General features: G+C 39.7%; 1 protein-coding gene across 29 annotated transcripts in view; it reads left to right on the top strand.

The window, feature by feature from the left end:
• NEK11 (NIMA related kinase 11) overlaps positions 1-15,089 on the top strand; it is a 327,824-nt gene that overhangs the window by 51,272 nt on the left and 261,463 nt on the right. For 26 of the 29 annotated variants that reach the window (XM_055295453.2, XM_055295455.2, XM_055295452.2 and 23 more), the window contains one exon: positions 7,521-7,686. The exons of 2 other annotated variants lie outside the window; for them this stretch is intronic. In XM_055295453.2, the coding sequence (XP_055151428.2) occupies positions 7,521-7,686 (166 nt within the window). Of the gene's footprint in view, positions 1-5,168; positions 5,383-7,520; positions 7,687-15,089 lie in introns of all 29 variants that reach the window. One more of the 29 variants, XM_063610750.1, reaches the window with a different exon arrangement.

Genomic DNA, 15,089 nt, shown 5'->3' with positions numbered 1-15,089 from the left:
CAGTGTTGGGGTCCTGACTGTATCCCCTGGGCACTTAACATTTTCTTATGCATGGACTCAGCCTCCAACTGCCTGCACATGCAATTCTGCCTGAGTGCTCTTTCTAGCCATTGAGATTTCCAGTGCTCTGGCAAGGGAGAAGAGTGGAGGAATTAATACTTCCAGGGAGCAATTTTAGCCAGTGAATAATGGGAATTGGTGGATTAATATCCCAGCCCCATTACTCGTCACCCTTTGGGCAGGAGAACTCTGGGGTTAATGTTCTACACTAGCTCCCAGAGTTTCTTGACAGAATTAAGCTCCAGCTGCCCCTCAGTGGTAACTGTCTTGATGATATACCCTTTCATGGCTTCCTTTCCCTCCTGTCTCACTTCTCCACTTTCCTATTACTTCCCAAATTACTACTTGCATTCAAATCCTTGTCTCAGGGTTCGCCTTCTAGGGGACCCAAATGAAGAGAGTCCTCCAGAGCAAAGCATGGCTTAACGGGAGGGTTCCTCACACTTATTTTAAAGATCTTGCTATGTAAAGCTTAAATATTTTTTGGAAAAAATGGGGAATAAACGGGTGGAGAGGAAGGAAGAAAGAAAACAAGGAAGGAAAGAGGTTTATGAATCTGACAGTTTTACATATCTCTTAAAAAATACTCCTCCTGCCTGTAACATTTTAATTCCACATTCCATAATGTATAGTGTGATTTTGTGTATGTGTATGTATGTGTTTAAGGAAATATACAGCATATATAAAATATTGTAATATATAATATAATGTATTAAGTCATTTTTTTAAAGAGTCATATGCTGATTAGCTTTCATAGCCTATTCAGGTAATGCAAATACAGACACTCTTCTACTGGATGTTGATTTATACAGGGCAAATAGTAAAGAATGGTACATTCATTTATTTTGCTGCTTGAGCTCCACCCAGGGAAAAGGCAATGCAGCAAGTATAAAGCAGTTTGCATTTGCAAAAGTGAACATCCTGAAGCTCTAGTCCGTGGATTTTGCCTTTTCTTCCTCCTCAGAGAAAGGTTAGGAATCCTCACTGCCCACCCCCAGCTCTATTTTAGCATTTATCATGAAGTTGTCCAACTATTTATATACTTGTTGGCCTCCCCATGGGACTGAGCTCTCTTGGAGGGCAGGAGTTTTGTCTTTTTCATCTTTGTATCTCCAGCACATGGCATGGTATTTGGCACACAGAAGATAGTTAATAGACAGTAAAGTAACAGAAGGGTGAGATTTCCTGTCTCAAAGTCTTTGGCAGTTAGTTCCTCAGTTGGTGATGTCTGCCATGGGCACCTGTAGTTTGCCATTCCTGCACTGCACCATGATGCCCTTTTAACCCCTGCTCTGTCCAAAGACTCTGCTTCATGTTTGTGATCAGGGTGCGTAGAATGGACAAGATGAATTAGAGAGTTCTAACTCCCGAATGAGCTAGTTCCACAGGTTTAATTGTTAAAAAACAAAAAGCAGTGCATATTGTGGCATATGGTGATAACCCATAACATAATTTTGTCCTTTAATGCGACACAGACATAAAAATAATATTTTTGTTTTACCAAGGGAAGGAAAAACAACAGAAATAAAATGAAACTCCATCTGTAGTATACTGTAGTATACTTGCTACTAACCTCTACTCTTTTTTTCCCCCTACCAGCTATTCCTTTATGTACTTTTGGTTCCTGGCTTTTCCATTATTTTTATCAATGTGCCAATTTTTTGAATAAATATTACTCTGCCATTATATTTCTTTTTCATGCCCCTTTACTTTTGAAAGTTATATATCATATTAAAAGGGATGAAATAACTTTAAAACAGGATGTTTTCCGCCATCAGTTTCTATCTACATGTAAATGGAGAAAGAATTACCGCAGCCTTAAATACATTAGAAGAGTCTAAGGTGGAAACAAAAATGAACCCAAATGAGCCAGACCTTTGGAGGTTTGGCTTTCATTGCCCCAAAGTGTTTACAGTGATTTGTGGTAACACCTGAAAGTACTTCTGTGATGCATAATTGCATTGGTCAGGACTCCCAGGTGCAGGTAAGAGCAGCCACCCTTTGCCAGTTTAAGCAGAAAAGGATTTGTTACAGAACACAGATAGTTCATAGCAGTGGTAGGAGGGCTGGGGGAGCAGGCTAGAGGGCAGAACATCACCAGTGAAGTGACCTACTGCCCTTGAGCTCAGGGCCATGCTGTTTCTGATGACACATATATTTGCAAAATGGAGACGCTGTGCCACCTTGTTTCTTGATGCAGCTCACACATCAAAGTGTTGGGTGGATGCAGCTGACTGACAGAACCTAGGTCACACATCAGCACCCACGCTCAAGAGAGGCTGGGAGTCATAGGGTTGGTTTGTCTGTTTTTATCTCTCCAGAGGAGGCAAGACTCACAGCCCAGGGATCTGCCACAGTTTAAGGAAGCTGTCTAAAGTGGGCAGCCACAAATGACAAGTGTCTGCTACAATAATGTCTCATGAAAACAGCAGTAAGCAAATTGTGTAAGCTGTTTGGCCTCTACTATTAAGAAATACATGTAGCAGGCCGGGTGCGGTGGCTCATGCCTGTAATCCCAGCACTTTGGGAGGCCGAGGCGGGCGGATCACGAGGTCAGGAGATCGAGACCATGCTGGCTAACACGCTGAAACCCCATCTCTACTAAAAATACAAAAAAAAAATTAGCCGGGCGAGGTGGCAGGCGCCTGTAGTCCCAGCTACAAGGGAGGCTGAGGCAGGAGAATGGCGTGAATCCCTGGGGGGCAGAGCATGCAGTGAGCCGAGATCGTGCCACTGCACTCCAGCCCAGGTGAAAGAGCGAGACTCCGTCTCAAAAAAAAAAAAAAAAAAAAAAAAAGAAATACATGTAACAAAAAGATTGTAAGGAAATACACAGAAATCGTTAATTCTGGTGGTCTCTGTGTTGGATTGTGGGTAATATTTTCCTTATGTTGTGTTTTTAAATTTTTCTATAATGAAACTATTTCCTTGTAAATTAGAAAAAAGAGACCTTCCCATTTGAGAAAGGCAGATAAAAATAATTCCTGCCTTCCTAGAGGGATGAAAAATCTTAAAACCCCTGATTATATGTGATAATCTCTCTTTGTAAAACAGGCAAATGATAAATTAAAAAAACACAAAAGCAAAATCCAAAGCCAAAAAGTTACTCGTTTGTCTAAGTTGAAATTAAAATGTCCTGTGGCGTAGGCTAAGTGGGTACAGTAGCTGCTGATCACATCAGGGTCACCGTTCTGAAATCAGAAAGGCCTCAGACATCCTTACCTCAACTTTACAGCATTCATTGCAATTTGAAGTTTTGAAAAACACAACCATACATGATATATACACATTCATGCACATTTACCTGTTGTCTGTCTTTCCCACTAGACACAAAAGCAGAGACAATAACTCCTGAGTGCCCACCACACTGTAGTCATGTAGTAGGTGTTTACTAGTTACCTGTAACGAATGTTAATAGTTAAATCAGAAAGGAAAGGACCGTTGTCTCTACTGCAAAGTTTTCCAGTTCAACCAGCTGACTGGCCCTCAGTGAGATGGCTGTTGACTGGATGGGATGTCATTTTGCTGCTCCCCATGCCTTACTGGGATACCGGAGATTCTAGAGCTCTCTTAGGCCCATCTGTTTACGTGCCCCTTGGAGAGCTTTTTGCAGCTCCTTACCCTTGCTGGACATAAGAAAATGTGGCGGTTTAGCAATCCTCTAAGCCCTACTTTGGAGGGAGAGCACAGGTCTCTTGCTCTCAGGCCTTCCTACCCATCTTGGAGTTCTCTTTTTAGTTGCCTTTCTGGACCTGACCTACGGCACAGCAACTATTTTCAAGGGCTCAGCAGTTTCTAATTTTTTTACCTGCCCTCTGACCCTGTCCCCTTCCCCTGGTCTAGATAAAGATCTCGTTCTCACCTGGCAGCAGGAAGAATGCTCACCCATTCACTGTTCATATGTTCCTCCAGATCCTTTCTCTTTAGCCTTGGTCTTTTCTTTAAAAACTAAAAAGACATGTGTTTGACTCATATTTCTGTAGTGATTTGACCTTTTACCTGAAGCAGTGTATGCTGCTGGTTGAATGGGGAAAATGTGAAAAGATATGTGAAAATCTGGAGAAAAGTAACCCTTAATATCTCAAAGATATCATCTTCCCCATTTCTACAAAAGGTAGGCCAATTTCAAGGGAATGAAATTAGCCATAGTTATCCCGAATTTCCAAAGTTATTCTTCAAAGTTTTTCAGTTCACTGATTCTAGAAAGAAAGAAATCATGTAACTTGGGAAGGCTCCAGGGGATGCCTAGTTTTGCTACTGTCATGAAATTTCTCCTGAGTTGAGGCTCTGATAAAATAAATGTCTGTCATGTTATTTAGGAGGGGTGCTAGGCTGGAATCACTGAGCAAGTGACAAACTGTCCTTGACTTGGTAAGTTTCCATGCTGTCTTTGGCTGATACAGATCTCGTATTAAGTGATATGCAATGAGAATTTCCTCTGTCAGCTCATGATTTTAGGCAAGGAAGGTGAACATCTCCGCATCAGCTAGAGAGATTATAATAGATATCACCTGTCTTAATAGCCCTACCTTCATCTGCTAAACTGTGGACAAATGAGATTTTATGCTTTATCATCAGGGTGCCAGACGGGGCTCAGGTAGTTACATTTTACATGTAAAATCTCATGCTCTGCTGCACAATAGTTGGTGTTTGCAAGGAAAAATAAGTATCCTGAAGCTTTTTAGAGCATTTATTCCTTCACAGCAAGAGAATATTGCAAGTTTGTAAGACTTTATATTGTCACGCTTAACCACTGTGACTTTTATAACTGCATGCTAGCTGGGGTACAGTAAATTACTGAAAAGCTCTGTGAAGATGTCATTGTGCTTTGCCTGCTGCTTTGTAATCTTCAGTAGTTAAAAAAATTGTCTTGTATGTCATTTCAAGCTTCTTTGGGTATACTAACAGTCTGAAATGCCACTCCTAATAACATTAGGTCATTTTAAACCACATTCTTGATAGAACAGTCTTTCTTCAGAGTGTTACCAAGCAGGCATTTCTCTAGAATCTACTTCTTATTAAATAGGAGCCTAATAGGCTGTTTAAAACCAATGTGAAAGCACCTGTTAGGGGAAGGAAGACACGTGTTCCGACTTTCTGTATTGCAGTCACATTTAAAGACACCTGTTAATGGCAGAGTAGAGTCCTTGCCTGTGAGCCTCCGGAGGCAGAGCTGCCCTTTCTAATGCAAAGTGGCCTCCTCTTTGTGGAAGCAGCTTATGCCTGCTGTTGGCTGTCTTTTGGGGACGAGATGAGTTCAGAATGGGAAGACCATGGAGAACATTTAAAGTGAATAAAATATTAAAGGACTCAAATTTTAGGGTAAGTGACTTCCCAGTAATGGTCATCTTGGATTAGGTTTTCCTTATGAGATTTTTGGAGAATGGAAACTTAACCCAGCTTTTATTGCTCTGGGAAAAAAAAAGTCAAATGTTACCCAACCCCGGAATAGGATAAGGGCACTTTCTACATTTTCCTACTTAGGCTCTCAGCTTCTAGGACAGATTTCCTAATTTAGAATTGTAACAAGTTTTTTGTTTTGTTTTGTTTTGTTTTTCTAATTGTAGTCTCTCACTGAGAAATGGGATGGGGGAATACTATACAATAGTGTGCTGACTGCAATATCAAAACTTCTAGACCCTGAATATGAAACAAGAAGAAAGCTCTACCTCTGGTAATGCCTGAGGATATTATGGTTCTTCCATCGTAAAACAGAGGGAGAGGCTTGTTTGAATTACTGAAAAGTTAATAGCATAATCACATTTTTAAAAATGGTAGAAGCTCTTCTCTCCAATGTGATTGAAGCTAGTACTTGGTTAAAAAGAGGAAACAATTTTAAAATAAAATGACATTAATTAAAACATTTACATCAACTTAAAATATATAATTGTACATTTTCTCCAGTTTTTGGCTGTATAGCCAGCATCCAATGTCCTCTGGTTAGAGACTCCTTCATCTTTTTTTTTTGTGTAAACTACATCCATAAGATATATATTATTTTTATATTATTTTTTAGGACCTAGTTTTCTAGATTTATTTTCTGTAACAATCTGAATTCAGAATACTAGATCTTCACATTTTTAACCTTTTTAGAACTGTCTTTTCAGTTACTTGACAGCTGTTTATTTTTGCAACTTTTTATTTTCAAGTTTTTTGGTAATCATTTGACTTAGTTTTCCTAGCAGAGATAACTTTCACGCTCACTCTTCATTTGAGTTATATTGAAGTCATAAATTTACAATGATGAGCATAACTGGCATTAGCAGGCTTGGGAATAAACACAATGACTTGGGTAAGCACACATCTCAACTGGGAGGGCAGAAGTTCATAGGCATGCCAAGGAGAGCCTACTAGCTGGAGGCATTCCCTGTGGCAAGGGCATCTGTCAGCATCTGTTAGGAAGGACTGGAGAATGATAATTTATGCATTAGTTAAAGGGCCTGAAGACATTTTCTACTATAATACATTTTTATTGATATACATAGGTAGCAACTCCTAAAGAAGATTTTTGTAAAATGTTTTCTAGTACAGTTCCTGCAGAACTTGCCTTAATGAACTGCCAATGCTTGCTTATAATCAGCAGACTGTGTCTGCAAACATAATTGGTGTTCTAAAGTATTTTTTTCCAATAGTCTAGTTTACACTTTGGTACTATAATTGATTTGTTTATCAGACTCTTTTTTTTTCTTAGATGGGAAGAGATAATGTTTTGGTCTATTCCTCATAGAGTTATCACAATTTTTAAATTATTGACAGGGATTTAATGAGCTCTTCTTTCATTTATACATGTTAGGAATACTAAATATCTCTGTTAATGTTTTTAGTTAATTTTTCCTGTTAGATACTGGTAGTAATAAAGTATGATATGCCAAGGATAGTTTTAAAAAGAAAATAAATAAATATTGCTCCTATTGATATTAAGTCGATATATCTGGAAAATTTTAAGCTGAGAGAGAGGGAAGCATGCCTGTGTGTGTAAATATATGTAAATACATACACAGAGGCAAAGAGAGACACAGAAAGAGGCAGAGACAGAGAAGGAGATAGGCAAAAGAAGAATAAGATACAGAGAGACAGAGTGATGGATTACATATGTGTGTGTGTGTGTGTATGAACACACATAGAAAGAGACAGACAAACAGATAACTATAAGAGAAGCCAAGAGACAAACATCTAGAGAGGTGGAGGAGGGGCCACCCCAGCAATATTGCTCAAGATTATTTCCATGTCTGCCCTTATAGAACTGTAGGGTACACAGATGAGGAGGTCAGAGGCCTTCGGGAAGCAGGACAGGAAAACAGGCCCAGGTCCCACCAGGGGACACAGTGTCATAATAGGCAATACCAGATATATGAGTAGGTCACAACCTGGGCATTAATTAGTGGCTCTGTACCACTTGATGATATTTGTTAAATGTGTTTTTCAGATCTAAATGTTTTTAAATTTTTTTTTGACCGCAGAAAGGTACTTAAGGAAATATCTGTTGGAGAACTAAATCCAAATGAAACTGTGCAGGCCAATTTGGAAGCCCAACTCCTCTCCAAGCTGGACCACCCAGCCATTGTCAAGTTCCATGCAAGTTTTGTGGAGAAAGATAATTTCTGCATTATCACAGAGTACTGTGAGGTGAGACTCTCCTTTTCTCTTGGAAGTCTTTATAAAAATATGCTGAATGGTAAAAAACCTTCTGTAAAGAGATCTTAAAAGTCCAATTATCACACCATAAATTGAACTATAAAGACCTGGGATCCCATGTCTTGCAGCTAAGAATGATTATCTGTAGATAATTGACAAAACTTGTTTCTAAGGAAGGGTTTTTTTTTTTTTTTTTTTTTTTTTTTTTTTCCTCCCCTCCATTGGCAAACTCAGTAAAAACGAATATATTTTAAGGAGGAGGCCAGGTGTGGTGGCTCATACTTGTAATCCCAGCGCTTTGGGAGGTTGAAGTGAGAGGATTGCTAGTCCAGGAGTTCGAGACCAGACTAGGAAACATAGTAAGACCTCCATCTCTACAGAAAATTTAAAACATTAGCGGGGCGTGGTTGTATGAACCTGTAGTTCCAGCTAGCCGAGAGACCGAGGCAGGAGGATTGCTTGAGCCTAGCAGTTCAAGGCTTCAGTGAACTGTGACCATGCCATCGCTCTCCAGCCTGGGTGATAGAGTAAGACCCTATCTCTAAGAAAAACAAAAAACAAAAAAGGAGAAATTACTGCAGAAGAATGCTTCAACAATTTTTTGATACGGGGAAGGGCAAACCTTCTAGAATGGTCTGATCCTTAGATGGACATTTAAATGCTCTAACAGATGCTCGGTTAGAGTAGAGGTATATGTCCTGAGTTTTGGATTCCAGCTCTATGGTTTAATTTCTTCAGTGGAAGTTTGGAAATGGAAATATGGCTTTTTCCCCCACAAGAATTCCTCATATTTATCAATTTGTGGTTTACAGCTTGAGGTATTTACAATTTTTCCAACCTCTCTGAGTTCTATCCAAGTAATAGCTGTGTATTTTACTGAGCCCCAAGGGAGTGTGAAGCTGCTTGGAGAAGTGGGAGAGGGGAAAATGGACAATGTGTAGCTGCAGTGTGGATCTGTGTGTTTACTCCTGAGACGTTATGGAGAGGGGATTGACAGGGCTTGGGTCAGGTAGAGAATACCCAAAGATGACTACGCTCAAAAAGTATCTCCCAGAATATTATGGAAGCTAGGGTTAGCCAAATGCACCTTGGGAGAATTTGGTACTGTTCATACTTTAGGATGAAGTCAGCTTATCACTCGGATGTTGCTGGAGCCCAAAAGACAGGAGGAAAAAAAGATGCTCTTTAGAGTAGACGGCAGTTCTGTTTGGGCCAGAAACTTTGGACGACTCGACCTAACTTGAAGGTGCCATTTGTTTGAGAGAGAGAAAAGAAGAGACAGGAGAAAGAAAAGAAGCTCAGAAGGAAAAGGGATAGCAGCGAAAACAACCTTGCCTGCTTTACACATTAGCTGATGTATCACCCAAAATGAAACCAATAGCCAAGTTAAAATAGCTGAACAAGTTTGAAATATTCCATGTCTTGGCCATTCCCCTTCAGGTCAGCCTCAGCCTTGCTGGGTATTTTCCCATCTATGTCTTGACCCTGCTTTGCTTGGAGGAAAGTGGACAGGGCAGAGGGTGAGTGGAGAAGAACCAGGTAATTTGGATATCTGCTTGTCCATCATCCAGTGGATTGTTGAGAAAATCAGTAAGATGATGACAGGTGTGATCAGTGATATTGAATAGTTACTCTGGCAAATATGTCACCAATTCATGCAAAACTACAGATACTTGCATATGCATATGCATATGTTGCATACTATGATCCACCTGCTATAATTTGTTCATAGTTCTTCTTTAGCCTCCTTCAGTTAATAAACTGTGTTATTTTAGAAACAACTGACTCATACTGCTTATAACTATTACTCCTACCTCTATTGCTGCTTTTAGGACATTGACTTTTTCAAAGACTCTTTCCATGTCTTAGAATATTTTAAACTGTAGTCAGCACTATTTCCCAGAACTTTCTGTTCTGATGGGAATGGACTATAGTTGTGCTGTCTAATATAGTAGTCGCTAGTCATATACATGGCTCTTTAGCACTCGCTGTGCGGATAATGCAGTTGAGGGCCTGGATGTTCAATTTTATTTAAATTTAATTAGTTTAAATAACCATATGTGGCTTCTCGCTACCATATTAGACATACATAGTATATATTGCTATAACTTTCTTTCCCTGTATTAATTGAAAAAATTTATAATTGTAATGTAATTATAAACTACCAGAAATGTTACAAGAATAACACAATGAACTTCCATATGCCCTTTATCCAGATTCCCAAATTGTTATTTTTCCACATTTGCTTTATCTTTCTATCCACATTTTTTAATGAACCATTTGAGAATAAGTTTCAGACATGACGCGCCTTTGTCCTAAATATAATACAGCTGTGAGTATTTTCTAAGACCAAGGACATTCTTTTACATAACCATAGTACAGTAATCAAAATCAGGAAATCAACAGTGATACAATGCTAGTATGAAACCCAGTGGTTCTCAAAGTGTGACCCCAGACCAGTATCATCAGCATCACTTGGGAACTTGCTAGAAATACGAATTCTTTGCCTCTACCCCAGCCAGCTGCGTTGAATCAGAAATTCTGGGGGTGGGGTTCTGGCAATCTGTGTTTTGACAAGCCTGACAAATGAGCCCAAAGCATACTGAATTTTGAGAATCACCCATCTAATTCACAGTCTATATTGGCTGAATTACATTCTTAGAAAGGACAGTTCTGTAAGATTTTTGTTGTTGTTGCACAGGATCTCATCCGGAATCATCTTGTTGATTTTTAAATGATGGGTGATTTCAGTGGGCTGAGCTGCTCTCCTGGGAGGGGCCATTGTCATGGTGATGGCTGCTGGCAGTGCTGAGAGACAGCTGTGGGGCCGCCTGGGCTCTGTGTGCCACTGAGCTGGCAGGTTGCCACTTCCCCAGACTCCTGAGGAGTGACTTGCACAGATTGCTCCGTTCTTGTTAACAGAGATATTTCTCATCATCAGACCCAAATTCACTCTTAACTGACACAGGGCTGGTGTTATCCTCTTTTTATTAAGGTAAAATAATAGTCTAGGAAATGGCAGGTGACCAAAATTGCACCTCATAGAAAAGTGCTATCACTACCATTGAAATGGCTTATCTCTTTATCTCCAGGTTCCCTCTTCTGTAATTTAATTTGGGGCCTTTCAGACTGAAATATATAAATGCATTAGTGAGGCTTCTGCATCTACTACCCAACCCTTTGGACACATACATCAGATTATGAGTGTAAAACAGTAGACAACTGAACTCTCATAATTTCTGGTCAAGATTTAACCAAATCTTTGATGGGGAATAGTTCCAAAACTACCAGAATGGCAGAATATTTCAAATATTGGTGTCTTCTCTTTTCCTCCATGTAGGAAGGAAATGGAACTACTGCCCATCCTCCACAGTTTCACGCCTTTTCATCTTTGCTTAGGCCATATCCTCTGAGAATGCCATTCCTCCTAGTCCCACATCTTCAAATCTTACCCCGACTCCCAGGCCCAGCTTAAATGCCACCTCCTCTCCCATAATCAAAGGTTCCAAGAAACAAGGTTCCTTTCCCATAAACAAAGCCTCTCATAATCTCCTGGCTAGAAATCACTCCCCACCCCAATCCCAATCCCCGCAACTCTCATAGAATCTTTATCTCTCATGGTACAAAGCACAGTTTACATCATATGAGCCATGTCAGATTATCAGCATGTGGGATTGATCTTTTTCTGATTCATTTTTCTATCACATCGTAGACCCACATAGTGAACCACAAAGAAGTTGGCACTCAAGACATTTTTTGATGTATTCTTTACCTCTTGGTTCCAGCTGCCTCCCACCTCATTTCTGTCAAACACTAATGGTAATGATAAAATATTGAATCCTTCTACCTGTTGTATATGTTTAAAGTATTTTGTCCTACCTTACTGTGCTGATATACCTAACAATGTGCTGCACTGGAGACCTGTGAGATACTGCCTGAAAGCCTTCCATTTGGGTGAAGACAAGGCATCTCCAGAAACCTAGGCATTAAATTAGTAGACACACTAGAGAATAGGTGAGATCACATATCTTCAGGAGAGGCTTGTGGTAGTGGTTGTGGTGGAGAGAACATATGATATCAGGGAAAAAGGCAGGAAATGTTGGACTTGTCTGTTTTCTGCTTGGTGACATTAACATAGGTAAATAAAAATTTTATCAATATAGTACTAGTTCTCAACATTGGCTGCATCTTAGAATCACCTGGAGAGCTATCAAAAATCCTGAGGCCTGAGGCCCACCTCTAGAAAGTCTGATTTAATTGATCCTCGGGAATGGCCCAGGCATCAGGGTTTTTGAGAGTTCTCCAGGTGATTCTAAAATGCAGCTAGGGCCGAGAATGGCAAAATAAATAATAAAAAAAATTAAAAAGGAGAGAATAGTGTGGAAATAGACAAATAGTCATAAAGGAAAAATTTGTCAGTATTGATGGAGCACTAAGCAAATATGAGGCCCAGAGCTGAAAACAAGAGATTCTGGCCCTGTAGTGAGTGTAGTTTTATGATCAAGCCATTTAGCCTGTTGCTCCCAACTTGTTCTCCTTGCTTCCCAGACAGTCTTCTGATCCTGATTTAGCTTTCCATCTACGTCTCCTCTAATAGGAAAAAATATGCTGGCTAGCCTGAGATGAGTTCCCCATTGCCTTGGCAGTTCTAGCTCTCATTGCATGTGAATACATTGGCAATCTGGATTATTTATTGATGCCTTATGAACTAGAAGTTCACAATGGCAATTGTAATCAAGGGACTTTCCAAAAGCCATTACTGAGCCCCAGATCTGTGTCAGATACAATTATAGTCATTGTGTGTGGCATAACAGAGATAATATTATAATATTTAATGAATTGTCAGGTAGGATTAATGAGTCATTTATATCAGTTGCTAAAATACAAGGGGGAGTGTGGTATGTGTTATGGGAAGGGTATGGTTAAAGTGCTGTGGGGGTAATAGGAGAGAGAAATGACTTCTGACCATGGGAACCATGAAGGGGCTAGCATTCTATTTGAGTTTGCAGTACGGGAAAGATTTGGCCAAGAAGAATAGAGCAAGGACATTTCAGCTAAATGGAATGATGTGATAAAAGGCTCAGAGGTAGAAAAGCATGGGATGTGATTTAGGAACCCAATACTTCACCTTTAATTGTAATATGTTTGCAGTTAAATAAATTCCCTAATTTTAACAACTTATATAATCATAGTTTAATTATCAAAACTAGGAAAATTAATATTTTACTAGTTTTCCCCTTAATGCCTTTGGTCTATTCTAGGATCCAATCCAGGATTCTACATTGCATTTAGTTCTATTTCTTTAGTCTCCTCTAATCTGTGACAATTTCCCTTTCCTGCCTTGTTTTTTATGAACTTGACACTTTTGATGGGTAACTGGCAAGCTATTTTGTAGGATGTCTCTCAGTTTGGGTTTGTCTAATGTTTTATCACGATTAGATTGAGGTTACGTATTCTTGGCAAGATTACTACAGTAGTAGTATTGTATTCTTCTCAGTACATCATATTAAGGGGTACCAGCTGTATCTTATTACTGATGATGTTAACTTTGATCACTTGGTTAAGGTTCTGTCTTGTGGGTTTTTTCACTGTAAAGTTACTATCTTTTCCCTTTGAAATTGACAAATATCCTGGGTAAGATAGTTTGAGAGTTTTCTATTAATAATAGCCTGTTTCTTTTCAAATCTTCACTCATTAATTTTAGTCTCTTTCAGTGGAAGTTGCCTGTGGTGATTCTTACTCTCTATTCTTTATCTAATTGTGATTATATATTTCTCTCATTCTTTCTGTATTTACTAATTGGGATTCCCCTGTAAGGAAGAGCTGCTGCTTCTCCTCCATCCATGTATTTTTTCAGTTATTTATTTATATTAGCATGAACTCATGGATTTTAAAATATTATATGGGTTATCACCCAGTACCATCACTGTTTATTTTGTTGCTCAAATTGTTCCAACTTTGGCTAATGGGGTTCCTTCAGATTGGCTCCTGTGTCTTTTTAACATGCCCCTATCCTTTTTTGAGGAGAAGTAAATTCTTGCTTATTAATTCCATTTTTTTTTTTTTTTTTTGGAGATGGAGTCTTGCTCTGTCACCCAGGCTGGAGTGCAGTGGCGCGATCTCGGCTCACTGCAAGCTCTGCCTCCCGGGTTCACGCCATTCTCCTGCCTCAGCCTCTCCGAGTAGCTGGGACTACAGGCGCCCGCCACCACGCCCGGCTAATTTTTTTGTATTTTTAGTAGAGACGGGGGTTCACCGTGGTCTCGATCTCCTGACCTCGTGATCCGCCCACCTCGGCCTCCCAAAGTGCTGGGATTACAAGCGTGAGCCACCGCGCCCGGCCATTAATTCCATTTTACAGATGAAGAAACAGGACCCCAGAGAGTGGAGTGATTTTCTGACTGTCACATCCAGGGCAGAACTAGGACCAGGGATATTGGGATAGCTGCTCCTTTTCTTGGCTTATTCTCAATTATTTTCTGTGTCTTTATCCATCTCTATAATACATATACATATTCACATAAACTATTTGTACACAAACGCAAATTTTAATGTGATGATATGATTATTTTCTCTCAGTGGAAGACTAGATAGGGTTTTATAGTGGAAAGTGTGTAGACTTTGGCATCTTCTATTCAAATCTTTGTCCATTTCCTTCAGCAACTTATTTCATTTCTCTGACCTGTTTTTCTTTTTTTTTTTTTTATTATACTTTAGGGTTTTAGGGTACATGTGCACAATGTGCAGGTTTGTTACATATGTATCCATGTGCCATGTTGATTTCCTGCACCCATTAACTCGTCATTTAGCATTAGGTGTATCTCCTAATGCTGTCCCTCCCCCCTCCCCCCACCCCACAACAGTCCCCGGAGCGTGATGTTCCCCTTCCTGTGTCCATGAGTTCTCATTGTTCAATTCCCACCTATGAGTGAGAATATGCGGTGTTTGGTTTTTTGTCCTTGCGATAGTTTACTGAGAATGATGGTTTCCAGTTTCATCCATGTCCCTACAAAGGACACGAACTCATCATTTTTTATGGCTGCATAGTATTCCATGGTGTATATGGGCCACATTTTCTTAATCCAGTCTATCGTTGTTGGACATTTGGGTTGGTTCCAACTCTTTGCTATTGTGAATAGTGCCGCAATAAACATACGTGTGCATGTGTCTTTATAGCAGCATGATTTATAGTCCTTTGGGTATATACCCAGTAATGGGATGGCTGGGTCAAATGGTATTTCTAGTTCTAGATCCCTGAGGAATTGCCACACTGACTTCCACAATGGTTGAACTAGTTTACAGTCCCACCAACAGTGTAAAAGTGTTCCTATTTCTCCACATCCTCTCCAGCACCTGTTGTTTCCTGATTTTTTAATGATGGCCATTCTAACTGG

This window comes from Symphalangus syndactylus, chromosome 10, assembly GCF_028878055.3.
Source record: "Symphalangus syndactylus isolate Jambi chromosome 10, NHGRI_mSymSyn1-v2.1_pri, whole genome shotgun sequence".
NCBI lineage: Eukaryota > Metazoa > Chordata > Mammalia > Primates > Hylobatidae > Symphalangus > Symphalangus syndactylus.
Note: the sequence above shows the minus strand (reverse complement) of the source record. Positions and strands in the feature narration are given on the sequence as shown.